Genomic DNA, 24,669 nt, shown 5'->3' on the forward strand with positions numbered 1-24,669 from the left:
ATCAATAAATACAGTTTTACTTCTTCCTTTCCAATCTGGATGTCTTTTATTTCTTTTTCTCGTCTAGTTGCTCTGACTAGGACTTCCAGTACAATATTGAATAGATGTGGCAAATTGCTTACCACTTTGTGTTTTAATTTCTTCATCTATAAAATGGGGATAATAATAGTATGCATCTCATACAGTTGTTATAAGGATTGAAATGTGTAAATATTTATAATGTGCTTAGAACAGTGCCTGGATAATAAGTGCTATATAACTTTTTTCTTTGTTCATTTAAAATCATGGAAGGCTACCAGATTCTGCTTCAAGATGCAAGCCAACCATCCTGGCTTCCAGATATGGCTTTTGCTCCATCTTTTCCCTAATCCCTGCCGTCCTTGGTAGCACAGTTAGAATTTTAGACTGGTAGAACTATCATTTAGTTCTACTGCCAGCCCAAGGCAGGAATCCCTTCAGCATGCCACACCTGACCATTTGCTGGCTGCGTTCTGAGCAAGAACTCTTCAGGCTGATTGAACATTCAGGAAGCCTGAATTTCTCAATTCTTCGGAATGCCAATGATGTCTGGCTGTGAGGTGACAGTGAGAGTTCCCAGAGGCTGGAAAGCTAAGATTCTGTGTTCACTGTATGCACTGCTAGGTCCTCCAGTTGTTTCCACCATGACACCTGGCATGGGTGTTTGCATCTCCTATGATAGAAATAAGCTCTATGGAGAGGGTCTCCTGGGAACTGGCAGCTCCTGTTTCTTGCCCCTGGGGAAGCGAATTAGGGGCAAGGGTAGGGCTGGCTTCTCTGCCTTAGCAACTGCCCAGATCCTGAGTCAACACCTGAATAAACTCTGGGCTCTTTTTATTTAGCCCCATTGGGGATGGGATAGGAACCAGGCTCAGTCTTTTCAACATGGCATGTTAAAAAAACAAGTAGGACTCAAAAGTGTCTCATTCCTGGGAATTCTTAGCTAGAAGATCTCAGTTTCAGATTTAACATGAGTCTTTTTCTGATGCAGCAGCAGGCTGCTTTTCTCACTTAAAGAGTATTGTTACATAAACAAGCAAGAGATGGGTTTGCCACAAGCAAAGTCAAAATTTCCATCTAAATTTTAGCTAATAAGACTATTAGGACTGATTCAGGCTTCAGAGTTTTACATTTCCTGAGCCTGGCAGCTGTGTTTTCCCTCTTTCCACTAAATTCTGTAGTGTAGAATTTAGGGAATTATGGAAAACACACTTGCAGCACCAGAGCTTAAATGGGGTAAGATCTCTGCCCAGTAGTAATTGCTGATGGTGGGGGGAAATGTCTCTTGAAAATCATCCAGCTGCAGGAGACTGAGCAAGGGGTCTCAGGCCTTCTTAGTCCCAGGACTATCCTTTTTCTTAAAATAACTTTGAGAATTGAGTGCAAAAATATGCCAATGTCACATTTGCTGTGTGCATTTAGTAATAGAAAAATGTGCAGTGCAAAGGCGTGTTTATACAACTAGCAATTGCACTGCAAAACCATCAACAGCTCACAGCCCAACCAGTCTTCCAAAATACAAGTGTGAAGCATTTAAAATCTGCAACTCTGCAACGAGGTGCCCACAAAGTACCTTCTTCGAATTTGCATATTTGTGTACAAGAACACAAACCGTTTATATAAGGCTTTAGCCCGTTTTAAATGTTAAAAAAAGTCCCCATGATTTGCTTTGCTTAAAATGCACGCTCAAACTTTATTAAAAACATTTTTCAAAAAAAGTTTCATAAAGCTAGCCGTCAGCGAGGCTCACTGGAGGGTGTGGAAAATGGATCGTATATCTTTAACCCGCAGAAGTTAAAAGGTTTTTTTTTTTTTTTTTTTTTGGTTGTTAGCTAACAATGGAAACTTTTTTTTTTAAGTGTTTCCCTCCCTCGGTCTTGCCAAGCAATAGAAAAAAAAGAAGAAAAGAAAAACTTGTTCCGCTGAGTTCAACCCCAGACAGGCTCACAACTTCCTTCCTGCTTTCCTCCCCCAAGCCCCCGCCTTTCTCCCTCCTCCCTCCTCCACCCCAACCACCCCCCCGCCCCCACTTTTTTTTTTTTTTTAATCGTACATTGAACAAACACTGAAGTAGCCGGGAGCAGACACTGACAGGGGTAGTATCTCCACAGCCCACAAGGGCGTGCAGGGTCGGCCGGCGTCGCCACCGCCCGGATCTCCCGCCCCGGCCGAGGAGCTTTCCCTCTTTTTTCCCATTCCCCCCCTTTTTTGTGTCTTCCAAAAGAAGTGAGGAAACCATTTCCGAGCTTTTTTACTTTTAAAGCCATCTTTCTCCTTCGAGGTCTGCGTTCCCGGGCCATGTAGTCTGCACAGGACGCGGGAATCTTGAGCAACTGCAGGTAAGTTTGGCGGCTTTTTAATGGCTCTCGCCTCCGAATCCTCTTTCCCCTCTCTCTCTGCTCTAGAGCGAATCTGAGGGTTCCGGGTTCTGAAAAGGCGCAGGGAGGTGGGCCGGGGAGAGGGGCAAGGGGGTTTGATTGGGGAGGGTAGCGTGGAGAGGAGGGAGAGGCGAGTTTTCGGCGTTTCCCGTGCTCGCCTTCCGGGCCGCTGACTCCCCGCCGCCTACCTCGGCGCGCTGCAGGCGTCCATGGGCTCCGGCCGCCGGGAAGCCGGCTTGGCGCCGGGCGAGGCTGCCCAGGATGCGGAGAAGCCCTGCACTCGGCCGCGCCGCCTCCGGGCTTAGAGCGGGGCCCCGGGAGGTTTGCAGAGCCCGGGCTTCCGCCCGGCTGCAGCCATGCCCACCCTGGAGTCCTTCCGAGTGGGCAAGGGTCCCGGAGCCCGCAGAGGCAGCCGAGTCCTCCGGCACAGGGTGTGCGGAGTGCGGACTCGCTGTCCGCGCGCGTACACACACACACACACACACACACACACACACACACACACACACACACCCCTACGCGGGGGACGACGGGGGGGCGGCGTGTATTGGTTCCGGTACAGGGGACGAGAAGCGCCTCGGCCCCGGGCGCGCGCAGACGCACCCACACTCACAATACACACTTGTTTGGGGACTGACGACAAAGCCAGTGCTGAAAAATGCCTAGGCTGCGGCCCCGCCGCGCGCCCAGGCCGTCGTAGGCCGAGGGACACAGCACCAAGGCCAGGGTCAGGAAGGTAAAAGGCAGGCACGCAGGGGTCTTCCTAGACCCGGGCTCAGGCAGCGACCGGGGAAGGCAGGTCCAGCTCAGGTTCCCTCCGAGTCGGTCCCTGATGGCCAGAGAGGGTGGAGCGAGGAGATCCTGAAGCCCAAGGTGGGGGGGGGGGGGGCGGGGAGCTGCCCTGTTATACCCGATGTAACCAGTGTTTGCAAAGCCGAGGGGACCCAGAGACGGTGGAGGGGTGTCCTCACTCTCGGAGAGCTCGGAATCTGCCGCGCCCCGCACATAGCCCGCTTAGCAATCAAGTGGTTGTACGGTCCCCCGCCCGTCCGCGCGGCTCTGGAGGCAACTCTTAGAATTTGGAATGTGAAGGGACCTTCAAGCGCATCACAGTCTGGGGCGAAGGGTGGGAGCGCCCTCGGAAAACACACCCACAACCTAGCTGGCGACCGAGGGCCCCTGGGGTTGGTGTCCTCGCCGTGCCGCACAGTCCCTGTAGATAAGATGTCCAGTGGCACCGATCCCCGACAGATTGGGGGATCCCAATCCCAGTCCTAGCCTCCTAGCCGTCCCCCGCACCCGCCCTCTGGGGTCCTGACTTTTCTCCTTGTGTCTCCACAGCGGCGCTGTTGTTTACGGAACTCGGCGGGGGCTGAGCCCGCGGTCTTGCCCCCCGCCCAACGCCCAGGCCATGCCACCCCATCCGCGCGCGGAGCCGCGGCCGCCGGGCCTCTGGGGCTGAGCCGGGAGCCGAGAGCCGCGGGAGGAGGAGGCGCCGGCGGCGGAGCCGGAACAGGAGCGGCGGCGGCGGCGGGCAGCGCGGCGGACCCAGTACTATGGCTATGTACTGCTATGCCCTCAACAGCCTGGTGATCATGAATAGCGCCAACCAGGTGAAGAGCGGCGGCGGCCCTCGGCCCAGCAGCAGCGAGACGCCCCCGCCGCCGAGGAGGGCCGTGTTGAGCCCCGGCAGCGTTTTCAGCCCCGGGAGTGGCTCCTCTTTCCTCTTCCCCCCAGCCGAGTCGTTGTCGCCGGAGGAGCCCGGGAGCCCCCCGGGCTGGCGGAGTGGCCGGCGCAGGCTGAATAGTAGCAGCGGCAGCGGCAGCGGCAGCGGCAGCGGCAGCAGCGTGGGCAGCCCGAGTTGGGCGGGTCGCCTAAGAGGCGACGGGCAGCAGGTGGTGACCACCGGTACCCTCTCCCCTCCGGGGCCGGAGGAGGCCAAAAGGAAGCTTCGAATCCTACAGCGCGAGCTGCAGAACGTGCAGGTGAACCAGAAAGTGGGCATGTTCGAGGCGCACATCCAGGCGCAGAGCTCCGCCACTCAAGCGCCCCGCAGCCCGCGTTTGGGCAGGGCTCGATCGCCCTCCCCGTGTCCCTTCCGCAGCACCAGTCAGCCCCCAGGAAGGGTCCTGGCTCAGAGTGAGGGGCGGAGGACAAAGTCCTGGGGGGAACAATGTCCGGAGACTTCAGAGGCCGACTCCGGGAGAAGAGGAGGGACGCCCAGCCAACGCCTCTCGAAGGACAAAGAGGGAATAGCACCGTTCCCCGGCCCTGCTGCCCCGGCAGGATCAGCGGCTCAGGGTCCAGGCGCTTCGGTGAAAATGAGGGAGCCGGTCCCGGCCGGACCCCATTGTGGCTCACCCATTGCTATGGAAGTTGACAAGAGGGTTTCTTCTCCTTTGGGAACTCAGAATTACCAAGCTCCCCCGTTGGGGCTGGTCGGAGGGAACTTAACGATGGCCACAGAAGTGGCAGCGAGGGCCACATCCACTGGGCCACACCATCCACAGAACCCTGCCCTCACTGAGCTGTCTGAGAGGGCCCGCGAGCTTGGGGGTGTGTACCCTCGGGAGGCCCTGGCCAAGAGTCAGGGGCAGTCTTTGGGCAGTGAGACAAGTCCGGCCCCAGAGAGGGGCGGGCCCCGCAGTGGAGAGCCCCCTGGGAAGGTGGGGAGAGGAAATCTGCCCGGTGGCATGCCGGGCTCCGGGGCGCCTGAAGCGGACAAAAGGCCAGAGGAGAGGACTGTGAACGCGCAAAGCCCGGCGGACTCCTCTGAGGCCCCGAGCTGCTTCAGGCAGCCCGGAGACCGGGGCTCAGTAGGCTCCGAGGGGCCCCAGAGTGGGGCCCTAGTGGCCAGGGAGGCACGGCCGCGCTCCAACAGAGTGGATGAAGGGTCTGCGTCGCTGGGCTTGCTTGGGGGCAGCAGCTCAGCACAGCCAGGCCCCGGGGAGGTGGAGGCGGGGATTCCCTCTGGCGGAATGCTGAAGCCTTTGCCGTGTTGGGAAGCAAAAGATCTGAAAGAACCTCAGTGCCTTCCTGGGGACAGGGTGGGTGTGCAGCCTGGGAGCTCCAGGGTTTGCCTGGGCTCCATGGAAGAAGCGGGTCTGGCCTGGACGTGTGTCACAGGGGTACAATCCGAGGGGACTTGGGGAAGCAAGCCTCAGGGCAGAGATGCCCACCCCAGCCCAGAGCAGCTCTCCCCAGATCAGAAGGACAAGACTTCCCGGGGAGAGGCCTGCAGCCGAAGCAATATCCCTGCCGTCATCATTACAGACATGGGTGCCCAGGAGGATGGTGCCTTGGAGGAGGCGCAGGGAAGCCCTCGGGGCGGCCTGCCGCTGAGGAAACTGTCCTCTTCCTCTGCGTCTTCCACTGGCTTCTCCTCCTCCTATGAGGACTCGGAGGAGGACATCTCCAGTGACCCCGAGCGCTGCCTGGACCCCAACTCTGCCTTCCTGCATACCCTGGACCAGCAGAAGCCCAGAGTGGTAGGTCTTGCCCTGAGATTTTTCTAGAACTTGTGCTGCTTTCATGCCCACGTGTCCCTTTTTCTTACCTTCTACTGAGTCAGAAAGACTCTGACCAGGGCCCTGGGGCAGTCACAACTTATAATTCTCTCCAGGTGTGTTTGCTGGGGAGGTACCTAGGCACTGGCCATGCACTTTGTAGCTTGCACAGCGAACCGGAGTCATTTCTGTTGTTATTTCCATGTACATCTTAAAAGACATTTTTTAAGGTACCTCTGGCAGGTCACCACTCATTTTGGGGGAAGATAATATTCATGAGTGTGACCAAAAGCCTCCTGGTGAATCTCCAAAGATAGTGAACAGAGCTGCTGAGTGTATGTAGCTTTTGTCTGATCAGGTGAAACACTTAATTCTGTGATTCATTTAGGCGGAGGAGAACTGACAAGGATGTCATGGAATTAACTCAGGCTCTACTAATAGGCTAGGAAAATGAGTGACGTGATTCTGGAACAGGGCCCTGAAACCTGCAGTTGTGGCATTGGCCGGTCTTTTGGGTGGACAACCACCTAGCCTCAGTAAATTGTCAGGACATTGCAATATTTGTGGGGCCAGCAGAAGATACAGTTTGATGTATGAATTAAAATGAAAACTAGGCTTTGAGCTAAGCAGATAGTTTCTTTAATAACAATTACATTAGGTTGAATTGCATCTGGGTGATATCCCGAGGGTAGATACGTCCTCATGGATATGCTTGTTGGCTGGTACAGGTACATTTCAAGTACGTTTTCAAGTGCATCTGTTGTGATTCAGCACACTGACATCTTGTTCTGGCTATGGCGGTAGACAGGGGTTTATTTCTGTACACAGTTCATCTCAGTCCTAGGCTGTTTTCACTCTTGGGAGGATCAGAGCATCGTATGAAAGATGTAAGAGTTGAAGCTAGCGCTTCTGAAAAGGTCTGGACTTTCTCTTAGCTTTTCCAGAGTCTGGGGAATTTCCTAGTTCGGCGTGTAAGGGGTTCTTGTGCTACCTTGGGCGAAAGTCTGCATTTTATTGTAGTAGGTAGTCTTCCGATTTAGTCTTGAATATCAAGTACTATTCGCTGTACCTCAATAACTTAAACCACAGCAACTGAGAACTTTATATTTCTACTCTACGTGCTGCTCTAAGTTATTTTGGACTCCAAAGCGTGTGTCTGTCATACTCCCACTTCAGAAATCACAGTCTGAATCTTTGTAGACCAGGCATTTCTTTTCATGAGACTCTGCTTTCTGCTGATGATGGGGAGGCAAATATGTATGCAGAATCCGGCCCCAGTCAGCCTGGCATTTTGTGGCCAGCACAGGGCATCTGGCACGGGCACACCACCTTTAGAGGAGGGGTGGTCCACCTGGAAGAGGATGGATGGTGGTGAAAGGCAGGTGGAAAATGCTTCTCACTGAAGGTATGGCTCAGGTTTCTCCGCCTTCTTGCCCACAATTAAAGGTCTATGAGATGGTCCCCTGTTCCACTCCTCCCTTTGGCTTTTTATACCCTGGAGCGTAGCCAGCATAGCCAAGTTGTTTTAACTTGTTCTCCAACTTTCCATTTGCCCTTTCTAGTGGTGGATTAGCAGCTCCTATTGGCTGGCTCTCAAAGTATTTTGTGTGTCCCGATGTTTGAAAAGGGCTCTTGTCTGGAAGTGAGTTAAAGGGGAGATAAATAATGATAGATGACAATATTTTTTTTTTCATTTGCCAGAGGGATGCCAGCTGAGAAACCAGAGGGTTGAGTGGTGTCAAGGTAGCGAACGGGTCCAGAGGGAGAAACGAGGCCTGCCTGTGGTCCAGCCTACCTCCCTTCTTTAAACAAGGTTTCAGACACCCACAGAGAAGGGCCAGGGAAAAAGCCCCTGCCAGCCTCGCTCTCTGGTCATGTGCGGCTGATAGGGAGTGTCTGTGGGGGGAAGGGTGGGTAACCAACTGGAAATTATGGGATCCTAGGGACTTTTGAGCTTTTGGTTGACTGCTTGCACGATACACTCAGTTTTCTTTTTCACGTACAGATTGTTGTGGCGGAGCCTTATCTGTGACACCAAAACATCTGCTCCTTGAGTCAAAAATCACTTGATTACCTGAGATTGATATTTTGTCTACAGAAGGCCAGACAACTTGATTGACGGGGCCTTTTGGCTTGGCTGTTCAGTGTTTTATAGATAAAACCCCAGCCGGCGCTGTTTGAGGCTCTACAGTATCAATACTCGGTCCTCTCCTCGGACTGTGCTGCTTCTGTCTACACTGCTGCACCGCACTCAGGGGCCCCCGTCCTCACCCGTGCGCACCCTCATACATACACTCCCAGCATCCCACTCACACACACAGGTTGGAAACTGCACGTTCAGCCTTCTGGTCACACAACCAACCCCTGACCTTCAGACCCATACTGAGAACACTTTTTTGTGTGCTGCTGTGTCTTTGAGCAGAGTTAGACCTTTCATGCCTCGTGTGCGCGGGCGGTTCTTTGCTTCTGCGGAGGGATGACTGTGTGTGACGAGGTACGCAGGCAGAGGTGACAGCCCCGCAAAGCCTGGAGCCTGGATGCTGGGTTAGCTCTCCTGCTGTGTGGCCTCCCTGCCTGCTCATCACTGTGAGAAGTCCCAGCGCCAGTGTAGGGGAATTCGAAGATGTCCCTGTAGTTAAAAACAAAGTGAAAAGCAGGTTGTTTGGAAATACACTCTGAAACTTATTGAGCCATTTAGATTATGCAAATTAGCAGAGGCCTTTTTACTGAAAGGGAATGTGGTGAGAAGCGCCTCTGCTCATTTGCTTCCATGGGTAGGAGCTGTATGCAAAGTGCTTCAGGCCTTTCCTACAGTTCAGGCTTCAGACATGCCTGTCTCTGAAATAGTGTTCCGAGTTTTTGCTCCTCTCTGTCTGTTTGTAAAGGAGCAGGCGCTTGAAATTTGCTCACAAGTAGTTGTATCACGCGCTTTGCGTTCAATGGCTTAAATTCAGGCGTGTTCACATTTACGGTTTTCTGAGATCTGAACAGAAGCGAATTGCACGGAGGAAGAAGGGTGTTCTCTCTTGTTCTTTAAGACAACTAGAAATTAATCAACAGTTCTTGACCTCCCTGTGTTATTCCATTTAAAAGTAACCGGGCCATTGAAACACCAGGTTTAAAGTGCTAGATTAAACTAAGCATGCATCTTCCAAAAATAGATTTTCTTGATTTATTCCAAAATTGTACTATCAATCATGTGTACAAAAACCAAAACAAAATGCTGGTCTAGTTACCTGGGGGACATTTAAGGAATTATAATACAAAATCCTTGCCTTCTTGGTGCTTACTATTTTTTCAGGGCCATTGGAATTTTGTTTCCTTTAGTTTTTTGTGTGTTGACTAGTTTTGTTGCCTTTTTTAAAGTAAAAAACTAACCAATATATATGGTAAAAAAATTCGAGCAGTTTAAAATGGTTTTATGTGGTTTTTAAAAGTGTGACATTTTTATTTGAGGGTAAACCCAATTAAAATTTAAAAGCCTTAGAGGGATACTTACTTAAAAAAAAAAAAGAATATGGTGGTAAGTACTTTTAAGTGGGAAATTCTTATCTGGAAGAGAATATGGAAGGCCCAGATTTATGGGGTCAACGAGTTCGGGTTGCATATGCTGTTTTCTTAAGATGGGGCACCCTTCCCCCTCAGGTGTGCAGCCAGGATCTTTCTGGAAAGGCTTCAGGACTTTTCAGATCTGGGAGGACCCCTAGTCATTTATGTGAGGTTCTGCGTGTTACCCTGATCTGTTTAAGAAGGAGGAAACCAAGACTCAGAGGGGCAAAGGGACCCAAGGGCTGCAGCTCTGGCTCAGATTCCTCCTTTTAAAATATGCCTTCTGTGTGAGGACGAGCTCATGGGGGCCTGTAGAGTTCTAACTCTCTGTGACTATGTAATTCCAGACATTTGATTCAAAACCTGCTGTATGTGAAGTACGTATCAGGGTGTCTGGAAATGTGACAAGATTTCTTTGGTGTGGACCTTGGGCAGCCGAGGCCGAAACTGGGCACATTTAATTGTGTGCTTTTCCTTAAGATCCATTAATTATCTGCCTCTCATCTCTCTTAACTGGAAGAATGGTTCTTTGTAATTTCACATTGAAAAAGTATCATCAAAATAAATCAGTACAATACCCAAGATTCTCGTTAATGGTTAGACTGATTGATAGTAGAGGCTGCGCTGGTAAGATGCCAGCACATTAACCTGACAAGTGAAAAATGCATTGTTCTCTGAGGGCTTCGGCCTCCTCAGATAGTTAAGTTTGGAAACTGAGGCTTTGCCTCTGCAGAGCCAAAATGTCACTTCAAAGACCTCGTTTTATCAAAGATAAAAGTAATTCATCCAGCTTGAATCCTTTCAAATAAAGGTGGGGCATAGAGAAAAAGAGAGATTGGTGTTTAGGCATCACAAAAACACAGCTCAAGATTTACCAGGCTTTTAGGTTTAACAAGAAAAAACATATTAAACTGGACGGCTTCTGCTTTTAGAGAAATGTATTTCAGGTGTTACAGAAAGCATTTTCAGAACTTTGCTTTTTAGCACCAAATTGCTACCAAGCCACTTTTCTGATTTTGTTGGCACATGCCAGTTAAATGTAGTTACAGATTAGATTAGTTCTCTGTAGTTTATTTATATTCCTGGGAGCACTGATAACATTGTTTAGGCTTATTTTATTTTGTCGGGTTTCAACGTAGTTGTCTAAAGGCAGAATTTTAAAATATTTAATAGAAAGAGTTTTATATCTTGGTTGAAAAAACTTTGTAGACTTCAGGTAATCAGTGGTTCAGGATTAACTCGCGAACTCTTCTAAACTGTGTTGTGGACACACTGTCAGCACGGAAGGGTCTATATATATATATATATATATATATATATATATATATATATATTTTTTTTTTTTTTTTTTTAATTTATTTAGGCTGCGCCGGGTCTTAGTTGCAGCACTCGGGATCTTCAGGTGCGGCATGCCAACTCTTAGTTGCAGCATGCATGCTGGATCTAGTTCCATGACCAGGGATCGAACCTGGGGCCCCTGCATTGGGAGCGCAGAGTCTTATTCACTGGACCACCAGGGAAGTCCTGGTCTATGGGTTTTGATAAGAGACGAGATCTTGGCATTGTAGGTTATACACATTGTTCCCTCCAGTCCATGACAAATGTGCCTTGCAATGATTTTTTCCTGACTGGGTGGAATTGACATTGTGAATGATGTATTTTTCATGAATTGGGGAGCTCATTGTTCACATAATCACACCAAACCCAACTGTGAACTCTCTTGTAACGTGAAAAGCCAGTTAGAGTGCCAACCTCCATTGTCTCAATGGGCTATTTGGGACTTTGTATGTCCGGTTCTCTTGAGACTGTGTGCCCTCCTGTGGTTGCATACTGTTAGCTTAGTTAACTAAGGACTGTGGTACTACAGGTGGCCTCAACAACATGCAAACACTCAGCATTGTAGCATTCCCTCAGACCTATGGGTCCAGTCTGCTAGACTGTGGAGGCCACCCTGGGGGTCTGGAAGAATCGGGTCCAACCTGGTCCCATGATCCTGTAGTCAGACTTGACTTGCTGTAGTTCCGCCATCAACTCTCTTGTTGTGGTTCCCCCAGACACCTGGTCGTTCATTTTTCCAGGGGTGTATTATTATTTGAAAGACAATTCAGGTCTCCTGCGCTAAAAGACACTATAGATATAAATGTGATCTCATTAGGGAGTTAGGCCTCTGTTCTTAGAATTTAAAAAATAACAATTTTTTTTCTATAACCTACATAAATATCATAATATAAATCTGAGTCTAGGGGAGGCTTTAGAGCTCATTTTCTCCAATATCCACATTTTACAGGTGAGGAAAGCGAGGCCAGAGTGTATTCAGTACAGTCATGTTTACATTTTTCTTTTCCCTTAAAAAACTTCATTAGTGGATGAACTCCTTACTCACCTGGGGAGATCCACCTTGGCTTTAAACATAGGATGTGTTTTTGAAATGTTTGTTAAAGGAATGGATGAATGAATGAATGATAGACAGTAGCTCTGCTGCATTATCTACCCATAAAAGAACTGTCGAGTGATCCAGGAGAGGAGGAACAAAAAAAGGGAAAAAAGAACAATTAAGGCAGGCTCATTGCTTATTCCTGTGAACTTCCTGCCATAGGAGTAGGGGTGCCAGACTGGCGTATAGGAGACCTGGGTGAAATCCCAGTCTGCACATGGCCTGCAAGCCCTCTGAAAAATGGAGAGAGTAGGCATGACCTCACGGGGTGGGGGATGAGAGTTAAGGGATGCAGCATTCTAAAAGTGCCTCGGATGGCTCCTGGCACATGGTACGGGCTCAATTAATGTTAGTGGAGGTGGAATTAGGAGACATCTTAAGTATTGGTGAGGCAGTGTCTGTCTGGAAAATTCGTTGGGTCCCTTGGAAGAAATTCTTGGTAGCAACTCTAGGATTTTGTTGAGGTGCCACTTTCACCCAGTACCATCCTGGAAGATGATTCTGCCTCACCCAATAAGGCTGCAATAAAATGGATTTCTCAAAGACCAGTATTCACAGGCTACCCGTGAATTCACACACTATTGTGGGACCACAACAGCTTCCTGAAGTGTATTTCATGGAACATTGAGAAGAAGGCTGGTCTTACCCTCTGTCTGTTTCCTAGTGTAGTTTCCTTTGGTTCAGTTATGGGGCTGGGGGATCAAAGACCAATACAGGCCTCAGGGAACAAGATCAGTGACGATACCTTCTCCCAGAGTGTGTGTGCAGGGAAGACCACTCTGATGTTTCTCACGGGAAGGCAGGGCCCTCCAGGCTTTCTCTGATGAGGAATGATTTATGATCATCATTTCACTGGTAAGCCAAGACGCAGGCTTTTGACTAACTTGTCTGGTGTGTTTCTCAGCAGTTCCATTAAGTATTCACTCCTAGAGATCTGATCTTTCCCCTCCATTGAGCTTTACTTGGGCATTGTATTTACTCGATATCACTTTATGGAAACCCATTCAACAAAAGGTATCTCTTCAGGCCGCTAGTCAATACTACATTTTTTATTTCCTGAAATGTTTATTTCTATTTTGCTCCAAACCAGCTGGTAAGTTTTATAAGTAACCAAAAGTAGGAGCTGCAGACAGTAAGCACAGAATGAACCTCTGCAGTTCATATTTATGTATGATTTAATGGGGTATGGGGGAGCGTGGAGGGGGAGTATACTTGTTGTATACTCTAAGTATACTTGTTGTTTTTTATGTTTTTATTTTCCCATCTCAGAATAAGTAGGAAAAAACTTCTTATTCGACCTGGTGGTAACCAGTATTCAACTGAAGAGACTCCACCCTCTTGAAGGTCACTGTTATCCTGTTAATCTAGCATTTTACCTTTGTGGTAAGATTCTGGGTGGAAAGCGTAAATAAAATGTTACAGCATCTCAAACAAAGGCATTGAGATCATTTCCATTGACCTGGTGACTAAGATTAGGGTTCGCCTAACCCAGAGATGATATATATGTATTGTGAGGCCCGGTAAGGCTCTGTCCTTGCAGAGCTTACCGAAAGGGTGGTCTGGTCCATTTGCTCATGTTTATAAAATTGGTCTTAATGCATCCGGAGGGCAGGAATGAGGTACTTTGGCCTTGGGCTTTGGGGGCTGTGACAGCTGTTTTCTTTCTTTGCCCTTCTAAATGGGTCCTCTGCATCCTGCCCCCCCCATTCCATTTAACCAGGAGAAATAAACGGATTGTTTATTGTTCTTCCAAGAAGAAGCTGTAATACATTTTATATTAGCAGTGCTTAATATTTTCATTCACTATGGGGAGTCTTCAGTGTGCCTCGGAACGGAGGGATTTGGTTCCCTGGTGACTGGCCATCCACCAGCTCACCTGGCAATTTCTCTTGGTGTGCTGAGAGTTGGTGGCACCCCGGCAGTTACCGGGGAGGTCCCTGTACCCCCAGGCGGTTCCCAGCGAGTGTTTTTCCAATTTCACTGAGATTCTTTCCAGGCTCAGCTCAATTTGTTTTCTTCTTCTCTATGGCAATTGATGACTGAGTCGTAAAATGTATAATTCAGCAGGATCTTGTGTTAAGTGCTTCTTCCACAGTCGTGCAGAAGCTGGTGTTTGGCTAATCCTCTGCTATGCATGGGCGTGTAAGATTTTCTTTTTGCAAGTTAGCTATCTGGAGAGTAGGTTTCATACAATACATCTCATAACTATGGGGAAAGGAGACCGGCTGGGGTATGGAGAGGAACTCAGGGAGTATCACTTCTGTAAACCTTATCTAACCTGAATCTATTAGCAGGAAACTGAAAAGGCCTGTGTATGACAATGAGATAAACAGTTTAATCTATTAACAATGTCAAGTGGAAAATCCAGCCACAGCCAGTAACTTAAGAAATGGCTAGGAGGTTTTGTTGGGACAGCAGATCCTGAGACCCAGGTTGCTGAGCCAAGGGTAGGAAAATTGGTTGCTGTATGTTCAAGCTGGGAGGTTGGGAAGACACTGGTTTGAGAAACTACTGAAAAATCCTTACGGATACAAAAATATGCTAACGTAGGGGACATTTTGAATGCGTTATAATTGATATTTTAGTCCATATGAGGCCATTGAAACCTTTTCCTCCTCTTCACCATTGTCATCATCATTGTCACAGCATTTAAGTACTCATTAGTATTCAGAATCTTGCTAATTCCAAGTAATTTAGGATATGTCAGACCTTCTCTGAGAACTTTCCTGGGCATACTCTAGGAGTGCAGTGACTCTCAGATTCGGCGCTTGACCTCTTTGGGCTTTGGTATCCTCATCTGTAAAATGGGTGCATCGTTAATCTTCCTACATCATGTGGTCTTTGTGGGTCTTAAATGAGATCGTGTTTGTAGAGTCATTTTGAGAGTGTATTCTTTCCCGCCTAAATTTTTTTTTCACGAGTACTGTGATGTCACCTTTTTTCCCCAGATTTTCTCTTGATTTCTACAGTACTCAATTGTTTATTTCTGTCATGCACACTCTAAGTATACTTGTTGTTTTTTTAATAAACAATGATCTATTTTATTTTTTTAATTGATGTGTAATATTGCCTTATAATATTATATTAGTTTCAGGTGTACAACTGTGACTGTTTTTAAAGCTTTCCCAGAAGAGGATGGACCAGGGCAAGCACTGCACCAGTGCAAGGTATTCCCACACCTGTGTTGCTGAAAGAGAAATTGCTAAGGACTCTGTCAGAAACAACCTCTATGTCCACAGCAGAGCCAGTTCTGACGTGGACGTGGCAGGGGGCCCGGGGAGCAGGGATGAGTAGACATTCGGAATGACATCCTAGTTCCACTCCGGCTGCTCAGTAGCGCCGCCTCCTGCCCAAGTGACCATGGAAGCCAGTGCTGACTGTGGACGAAGCTTCATGCCCCTGTGGTTTGCTAACTGGTCCATGGAGATGCGAATGTGATGGACCTGAAGAAAGGCTGGAGGGAGCGAGGAGGGGCCACAGAGCAGGGGTCTCATGTTCCTGGAGCAGGTCTGTCAGCTCCTGAATAATTGAGAGCAGACTCCGCTCCATCCAGAGTCCGAGGATGCTTAATGGGAGCATTGATTTTTCCAATACTGAGTTGTGGTTTTCCCTTCTGTGTCCTGGAAAGTGAAAGGGAGGAATTCGGCAGTCTTGAGTTTTTTTAAAGCAGACATTACATTCAGCAGATATTTCCTGGGCACTTCCTAAGTCTGGCTGGGCCCTGGGCTAGGTCCTGAACCCTTTCACAGGGCCGGACCTCCCTTCTGGTGGCTGCCCACGTTGAGAGGCGGATGTGGCAACCCCGTGGCTGCCAAACAGCAGGCATTTATCTACCGCCTCTGTCTGCAGATACCTGTGCTTAGGAGAATGGCTTAATTGATGCCATCCCTGTCCTTGGGGATGTGCCCTCTAAGGCAGAGTGGATGCCAACAGACAGATTTGAGATTTGTGAAACTCAAGAACAAGTTGTCTAGCCATTAAATGAGCACATTCATTAAATATGAGTTAATAAATAATGAACCAGTGTTGGCATGGGAAACGCAGGAAGCTTCAGTGCGTGTCGTGGAACAGGGAGGAGAGGAATTGAATTTGGGCAACAGCCACTGAGGACAGTCAAGGCCTTGAGGGGTTTGCTGTCTCTGTTCGAAGTGGTCAAGCAAAGGGACTATTCTGGATCCAAAGACTCTGCGAGGTTGGAAGGGAAGAGGGCACGCCCCTCCCTCTGCAAGCCTTAACGCCCTGCATTGAACACCACACAAACTGGTGCTCAGCAGATAAAGGATGTAGTGCTTGGACGGGGCCTCGGGAGAACCCCCATCCCCACCCCAATCGACCAGAGGGACATGGTCAGGAAAACTTGGGAGGGACTTCTGCTCAGTGAGTGTCTGCTCAGTCTGAAGCTTTGGAAGAGCCCTGGGGGTGGCTGGGCTGGGGGTTGTGTAGACCCTTCCAGGGAGAGAGCCCTGGTGTGGCGTCAGGACAGTCCTGGGTTTGAGTCTAAGCTCTGCCACTTCCTGACTGTGTGACCCTCGAGAAAGGTTTTACCTTTCTGTCCCTCAGTTTCACCATCCGTGCAGTGGGGCTGCTAATACCAGCCTTAAGGCTGTGAGCCTTAAACGAGGTCATGTGTGAAGTGCCTGGCACAGCGACTGGACATACTATAAATGCTCAATAAACAGCAACTGCGAGGATTTAGAGGCAGCCGTACTCTCGTTCCTGAGCGTATATCATGCTGAGCCTGCAATGTCCACCATTCTCTTTGTTTAGGTGAAAGTGACGAGGGTGAACAAGGGAGTATTGCTTGCTGGTGCCCTTCTTCCCCTAGCAGAAAAAATGGGGCCTGGGGGCTCTGTGATGCTGAGGTTGGTAGGAGGTCTGTGCTAGAGTGGGGAGGAAGTGAGAGGGTCTGCTGGAGAGGGGACTCCAGCCAGCCACACCTGAAGCCACACCCTCACTCCGTCCCAGACCTTGGCAGGGACTTCACTTCTTTGAGCCTTGGTTTCTTCATTTCCCACGTGAGGATGACAACCCTCTGTCACACGCTTTTGTGAAGATGAACTGAGACCGTGTGGCCCGAGGACCTGGCACAGAACAGGCAGGGATAGAGGCAGCCCCTCTTCTGCACCGCGCGCCCCCCACCCCACCAGTTGTGACACTAACTTGCCTTCACTGAGTGGCCTCAGCCACCTCATCCCAAAGTGCAGTTACTTGTAAAGGATGATGACAAGATAGGCAGCAGGACTTATTTTTCCAAGAAGGTTTCTCAGTTGCAGGAGAGGCCTCACTTTGTCACCAGGGCTCAGAGCTTAAAGTTTAAAAAACAATCCATTATATTCAGTAGCTTGGCAAGAGGTGTCAGATTACTCACCGGGGACCAGCCTCTTTTTATTCTGTTTTGGAGGTGGAAACTGGCTGAGGTCACCCAGGCCCGGGAGGCCCAGCCTTTGCGGGTGAAGAAGGCTCCATCTCTTCTCTCCCCTCCCCTCACTCCTGTGCTTTCTTGGTGTGTCTTTTAGAGTCACCATTGCTCAGAAGAGAGGGAATGAAATATATATACATGCGTATAAGAAACATCACCGCTTTGTATAGCTGTGGCTCTTCCTGCCAGGGAGGTCTTTGAACTTGTATGTGATTTCACTGGGCTTCATTGCTTTCCTGTGCCGTGTCTGGTGGCGGGCTGGGCACATGCTTATTAAGATGTTCCTTATTCTCTTTCTTAGAATAAAGAGATGCTTTCTTCCACTGCAGACCCAACTGAGGTCTTGAGGCCCAGGCTGGTGGTCTCTGCAGCACGCTTTGCACACCCCAAAGGAGAGCCTGCCCAACACTTCCTAGCCACACGGTTGCTTTTTGCCGTTGTCCCGGCCTGCTGGCCTGTTCTCAGGGCTGGGAGGGTGGAGGGTGGTATGGAGGCAGAACGCAGTCAGGCGGCCGGGCTCAGCTGGACTGACCTGGGCATACCGGCATGCTTCGGAGTTCCAGGAGGGCCTGTGGCAGTCTGTGCAGACCCTGGCAGGAGCTGGGGCTCTGTGGCCACAAGTCCCCGCCGAGCAGCACGGACTGTTCCGGGGCCAGACGTCACCATAGTCTTGGGCACCCTGCCTGCCAAACACGGGCCTCTACTTTGCTGCACACTCGATGTGTGATGTGGAAATCCCTCTTTCCTTCTTGGCTGTAATATGGGGTGGCAGCCTGTGGTGTGCACCCTTGGGGTTCGCATCCTTCCTGTCTGCCGCTGGTCCACGCTCACCTTCCCACCCCAAGACGGCCACTAGGCATCCGGGCAGAGTTTCCAGGCCCTAAACTGTTGGGTCCTTCGCGTGACGTTACTGGGCCACGCACCTTTCTGGAGAGATGGGTCTCAGGGTGGGCCTGTGCTAACATCCCCCCTCCCCCGAGCCCCAGTCTCCGCCTGTCCTTTGCAGGGATGGAGGGGCTGATGTCTGGAAGGAATGAAACCACGAAAGGAACTTGTTAGTATGTGGCAGCCTTGACCTCAGAGGCGGTCTGGAGAGTGAGTGCACAGGACAGTAACTCCCTATTGCCCGGACCTGGAAATATACACAGGACGGTAATTAGTTTCCATCCCAGGCTGAAGCCATATGGAGCAGCGTCTGGGATGCTGTTTACATTGCGGTATCACACTGCACATGAAAAACCAGCCCGCTCCCTCCGGAGAGCCGCCTGCCGCCTCACTGTGGGCTGGCTGCTGGTTCACGCTGAGAAGGTGAAGTCTTGCAGGTCAGAGGTTCTTCCTGGCATCCTTTCTTTGGCATTCTGCACTGGCCTAGATTTTCTAATCTGTCACCATTGGCCTCAAATACCGAATCCCCAGGGGAAGGCAGGAGTGTCTCACCAGGAGATGCAGAGGAAGGGAGCTGGCCCTAAGGGTCGATGGGGGTGAGCCTGGCGGGAAGTGCCCTGAATGTCCCAGGTGGCACGCTGCTGGGGATCATTAGCTTGACCTCCGACCGTGGTGTGCAGACATGTTACACTGACTTTGGAAATAAGATTTCAAGAATTTCAGAAAATAGTTCAGTACGACTCCATGACCAGGTATTGTAAAAGAGGATGTAAGTCCCGAGTAGAGGTTTTGCAAAGTCAGCTGCACGAAGGATGGGATGGAGGGGACCCAGCCCAGCAATATTTCTTATGAAATTCGCTGGGAGTTATAATGTTAACAAAAATTCAGCGTGCATTAGCTGGCGGTGCAGCTGTTACAAATGCCTAGCAGTCTTAGGCCGCACAACAATAACAGTGGCTAGGATTTCAGAAGTATCTGTTCTGTGCCAGGCACGTTCCATAAGTTACTTCATTCAATTTCTGTAAGGTGTATATTACCTTCCTCCTTTTACAGCGAGCAGACTAGGGATCAGGCAGATGAGGTTGCCAGTCCCAGGGGCACAGCTGGGCATTGGCAGGGCTGGGATTTGAGCTCGTGGGTATCTCCCAGCTCCCTGCTCCTTCCATTGTCTGTCACCTGGAGGAGAGAGGAAGGGGATGGAGCTCTGTGCAGAGGGATGCTGAGTTTAGGTCTGGGCTCCGTGCTTTAGGGATATGGGGACTAATTGTATTGAGTGCAGAGGAAGATGCTGGGCTGACCAGGGGTCTGAACCACAGGCCTTGGAGATGGTTGAGGGAACTAGAGTTGCTTGTTGCCGCGGACATATTATATCTGGGGGCGGGTGGGCGCGGCAGGAGAGTTGCCTTCACATGGTTGCCTTGGAGTAGCATTTTAGTCTGGTTCAAGATCAGTTTTCTGTTCACAGGGGTGGAACTGAGAGAGGATTCTTTTCCTTCCAAATGAATGGGCCTTTGTACAGAAACACAGATCAGTAGATGGAACCGCAGCAGAAGCGAGCTTCTGGAGCTGCCTCTCGGCCCCCGGCCTGGTGGAGTGGAAAAGTGAAGAACTCCTAGCCCAAAAGGGCAATGAAAAGTGAAAGCTCCAAACTGCTCGGACAGAGCCGGGCTGTGAGCCCCTCACCGTGGCGGGAGGGGAGGGCATCAGGCATTCGTCCTGCGGCCCCCAGGGGCCCTGGGGACTCGCCTGTCCCCTCCCATAGGAGAGAGAGGGCAGTGCTGCCCGAGGACGGGGTCCCCGCAGGTACAGAGCAACGGTTTCTACGTGTCCCGTTTCCTCAGGCCACCCAGAGGGGCGTCACGGGTCTCTTCATTTCATGGGTTCCCGGATTCAGTTATACGGCGCAGCCCCAGGCATTCTGGCCCCTTTCAAATGGCATAGGTGAAAGCCTGTCCTGGGTTTATATTTCAAACACAGTATTAGCACCTCACTTGGAAGTGGGTGCATCAGGTTGCATCACCTGCCTACAGACTTCAGATAAATTAAGAGACACTGGATGAGCTAAGGGAGGAAGTTTATTCCAAAGGGGCAGGTGGCCGGGAGGCCCAGGCTTCCCATAGATGATTGCCTCGGGGCTCCTGACCTACAAGAAGAGACTTTTCTGTGCAGAGCCTCAGTGGGCAGAGCTGAGACCTGAGGGTGTGAGCTCGGAGGATGCCGTGCGTCTCCTTAGAAAGGAGCACAGCACTGTCACCACATGAAGGTGACTTCCAGTGAGCATCATGTAGGGGCCACGTGGGGCAGTGAGCAGCGCCCCAGGGCAAAGGCAGGCCGGGGCGGAGGGACCGCCAGCCTCTCACGGGGTCCCTCAGCTTGTCAGTTGGAATTCTCAGCCTCGGCTTGGCCTTTTGAGACTCTGAAGAAAGTCTCACTTTTAGGAGGGGACGTCTAGGTGGTTTCCAGTTTTTGGTTCTTTAGATAGAGCTGCTGTGAACCTTCCTGTACAGGTTTTTGTGAGACCATAAGCTCTCATTTCTCTGAGCTGAATGTCCAGGAGTGGTGCAGTCGCTGGGCCATAGGCTGTTGCATATTTATTACGTTTTTTAAGAAACTGCCAAGCTGTTTCCAGAGTGCCCACACCCTTGTACGTCCCCACCAGTAGTGATGCCGTTTCCCTGCATCCTCACCAGCACGTGGTGGCGTGGTGGTGGTAACTATGTTTTATTCTAGCCACTCTGATAGCTATGCAGGGCTATCTCTCTGTGGCTCTAATTGGTTTTTCCCTGATGGTGTTGAACACCTTCCCATGTGCTTATTTGCCATCTGTATATCCTCTTGGGTGAAATCACCTGACAACTTCGGAAAAAAAAATTCCACAGAGTTGCTGTGAAACCATGGGCAGGGGTCAAAAGCCTTGGGCATTGGTCCCCCGCCCCCGCATGAGCTTCCCCTCTCAGGGCTTCAGGTGAGGGTGCTTGGTTATCTCTGAGGTCCCTTCATGCCCCAAGCTTCTCTGACTCCAAAATAACGTGGTGACCTAGAGCAGCGCCTCCTTGGCGGGACCGCGGTGTGCAGGAGGGAGGTCCCGGGCATCCTCACCCGCACACCGTCAGCCCTTGTGTCCTCAGGATCCCGCCGAGGCTGACTCACGGGTGATATATTTAAGGAAAGGTGTCGTTGGGCCTGGAAATAAAAAGAAAAACAAAGGAAGAACTGTCGAGTGTCTCCGTGCCTCCTCTGGGCCTCCTGGAAGGCTGTGGCCCAGCAGGCCCCCGGTCCCCAGACGCTCCTTCCCTCTGCGTCTCCTCAGCGGGGCCTGTGCTGTGCGGTTTAGTTTTGCAACAGGGTCATGCTGAAGGTCCCAGCAGTGCTTCCCTTTTTATGTTAATTAAACAAAAAATGTGTCTGTGTAATTTAAAACCGCTAAGGACAGTGGTGGCTGAAGTCATTTTTCAGGGTGCCCTGAATCGCACCCTCTCAGCCTCGGCTGCTTGGCGGCGTTGTTGATTTTTCGCCTCTTGCCTCCTGTGTCAGGAGTAGTGGCGGCCGGAAGTGGTCTTGAGTGTTAATGGAATTGCTACCAGTTTGAGGGCCTGCTGCAGGGCTTGGTCTCCACTGGGAAGCAGGGTAGATGACATCTGCTTAAGAATGTATTTATTTTTGTTTTTCTGCCTAATGATGTATATGGGACTTTACAGTGCGTGAAATAAGCATCCTTGATCTTCGTGTCAGTGAGTCATAAGAAATGAAAAGACATGGTTGTTTCTCCCTCGGTATAATGAAGTATAATATTTGCAAAATCTCCTTTGGTGAAATTGTACGAACAATCTATCATAAAGAACGAATTGTTTTCTGTGTGGGCTTAGAGGAGTTTCGGAAAAAGAACAGAGGAGTGTCCCTTGAGCCCGGCCCGGGCGGTGGAGATAGTCTCCTGAACATAGATGGTCATGGGCTTTTCCCCGTGGCCCATTAGAATATTCCAGCACATGGTAGTGGTCGTTTAATTGGGTCCAAGACCAAAGATAGAGCTGAATCACATGATGCTTTGGTTCAGAATGCTTTTCTGGTTTGGTACTTTTTTTTTTTTTTTGCGGTACGCGGGCTTCTCACTGTTGGGGCCTCTCCCGTTGCGGAGCACAGGCTCCGGACGCACAGGCTCAGCGGCCATGGCTCACGGGCCCAGCCGCTCCGCGGCATGTGGGATCTTCCCGGACCGGGGCACGAACCCGTGTCCCCTGCATCGGCAGGCGGACGTTCAACCACTGCGCCATCAGGGAAGCCCTGGTTTGGTACTTTTTGAAAATCTAGGTTTATTTCTGGTTTGAACTTGTTCAATAGAGTTAAGAAAGAAAAAAAAAACCCTCTTGTTACGTTCCTGGTTCAAATTAAAATTTTATATTTGCACTTGGTTTGAGGTTGAATAAATAAAATGTATTATGGCTATTGGTGAGAAGTTCATTTTGATTCAAGTCACTTCTCCAGATAGCATCACTGTTATAAAACTCATTTCCCATGAACTTGCATTCTTCCAGGATGGTGTGTGTGTTGACCTCATTTCTTAAATATTCTGGATAATGAGAGTTACTATACTTGCATTAGTACTTTGCAATGAACTAGAAGTAATAAAATACTTAACATTAAAACCAGCAGAGGTTTTGCTAAATGCACAGACTTTGTCTTCTTGGGACCAGGTGGAGGGTTTTATCTACTATTTGCAACTAACTAACTTTCAGGGAAGGGTGAACTAACTCTTTATTCCTACGGCCCACAAACATTTATTGTGTGCTGACTGCATCCAAGTTGTGCTGGCAGGTAGGGATCTGTATATTAGTGAAGCTTAGTTCCTACCCTCTAGGAATTTTCAGTTCAATGGAGGAGGCAAAGGACAATACCTAACATCTATTATGCGTTTATTTATTTCATTTTTTTGTTTTGTTTTGTCTTTTGGTTTTTATGGCCATGCCACGAAGCATGTGGGATCTTAGTTTCCTGACCAGGGATTGAACCCATGCCGCCTGCAGTGGAAGCTCGGAGTCTTAACCACTGGACCGCCAGGGAAGTCCCTATTACGCGTTTATTATGTGATCGGCATTGAATGAGGAGTTAAGTGAGCTGCCTAAAGTCACAGCAGTAGAAGAGTCAGAGTATGAATCCAGACATTCTTATTCTAGAATAAGTTTTCTCAACTTTGGCACTATTGACATTTTGGGCCAGATATGTGTGTATATATATATATATATATATATATATATATATATATATACACACACACACACACACACACACACACACACACATACATATATATATATATATATATATATATATATATATATATATATATATACACACACACACATATATATAGTTTGGGGGACTGTTCTGTGCACTGTAGGGTGTTTAACAGCATCCCTGACCAATAGCACTCCCTCACGTTGTGACAATCAAAAATATCTTCAGCCATTGCCAAATGTCCCCCGAGGGGCAAATCACCTCTGGTTGAGCCACTGCTCTAGAGCTTGTCCTAGTAACCACGGCTCTATACTGCCTACCCAGGTAATAAGTGCTTAGCACAGTGTCCGTGTGTTTAGAATGATAAGTCCATGCAGAGTCCTGTCGGAAGCAGAGGACAGATGCCACTCTATCTGGGGTCACTGGGAAGAGAAATCTCCAAGATAGTGCTGTTTGAGTTCAGTTTTGGAGGAATTCACTTAGGTCGAGAAAGGGGAAGGGTATTCGGAGTAGAAGGACCCACAGGCACAAAAGCATGAAAGCGTGAGAAGACAAGGCAGGTTTAAGGGATGACCGTTCACTCTGGACCCTTCACTTCCCTCTCTGGATGTTTTCTTGTTTCCTTAGCATCAGGCTGGCTTCACAGCAGCTGCATAATTCTTTCTTTCAATCAGAGGTGTTGTATCAGTCAGGATGAGCTAGGTTTTGTTGCATAACAACCTCTCAGTCAGCGGCTTAAAACATCAAACGTTTGTTTCTTGCTCATGCCTCCTGCCTGATCTGGGTCAGCTGTGGGCTCTACTGCTTGTCGTCTTCACTCTGTGACCCAGGCTGGTGGTGCAGCCACTGTCTGGAACACTGCTGGGCACCAGGGCAGAGGGAAAGAGAATGTGGTGTAATCCATCCTGGCTCGTAAAGCTTCAGCCCAGAAGTAGCATCTATCACTTCTGCTCATATTTAATTGGCCAAGCAAGTCTCATGTCCTCAACTTTAAGGCGGCAGGGGATTTGAGTCCTACCACGTGCCTGGGGAAAGAGCTGGAAATGTGCTGGAGACAGCACTCACGTCTACCACAGATGTCAAAGGTCCTCACCTGGGATGTGTGACCACGGACACCTCATCCTCTCTTTGAGGGCCTCCTAGCTTGGCTTTCAGTGATGGCCTATTGCCAAAGCCAGTGTGAAATCGCTGAGCAAAAAGAGAAAATTAAACTATTAAGATTCCAAAAAATTTTAATACTCTGAATAA

General features: G+C 49.5%; 1 protein-coding gene across 1 annotated transcript in view; it reads left to right on the top strand.

The window, feature by feature from the left end:
* Positions 1–3,952: 3,952 nt before the first annotated feature.
* The window catches only part of ITPKB (inositol-trisphosphate 3-kinase B), a gene marked incomplete at both ends in the record, with an annotated part of 93,046 nt that continues 72,329 nt past the window's right edge, over positions 3,953–24,669 (top strand). Inside the window, one exon of the mRNA XM_079697483.1 lies at positions 3,953–5,884. Coding sequence (XP_079553609.1) covers positions 3,953–5,884 — 1,932 coding nt within the window. The remainder of the gene's footprint in view (positions 5,885–24,669) is intronic.

The sequence above is a fragment of the Hyperoodon ampullatus genome (genome assembly GCF_949752795.1).
Source record: "Hyperoodon ampullatus genome assembly, chromosome: 2".
NCBI classification, from domain to species: Eukaryota; Metazoa; Chordata; class Mammalia; order Artiodactyla; family Ziphiidae; genus Hyperoodon; species Hyperoodon ampullatus.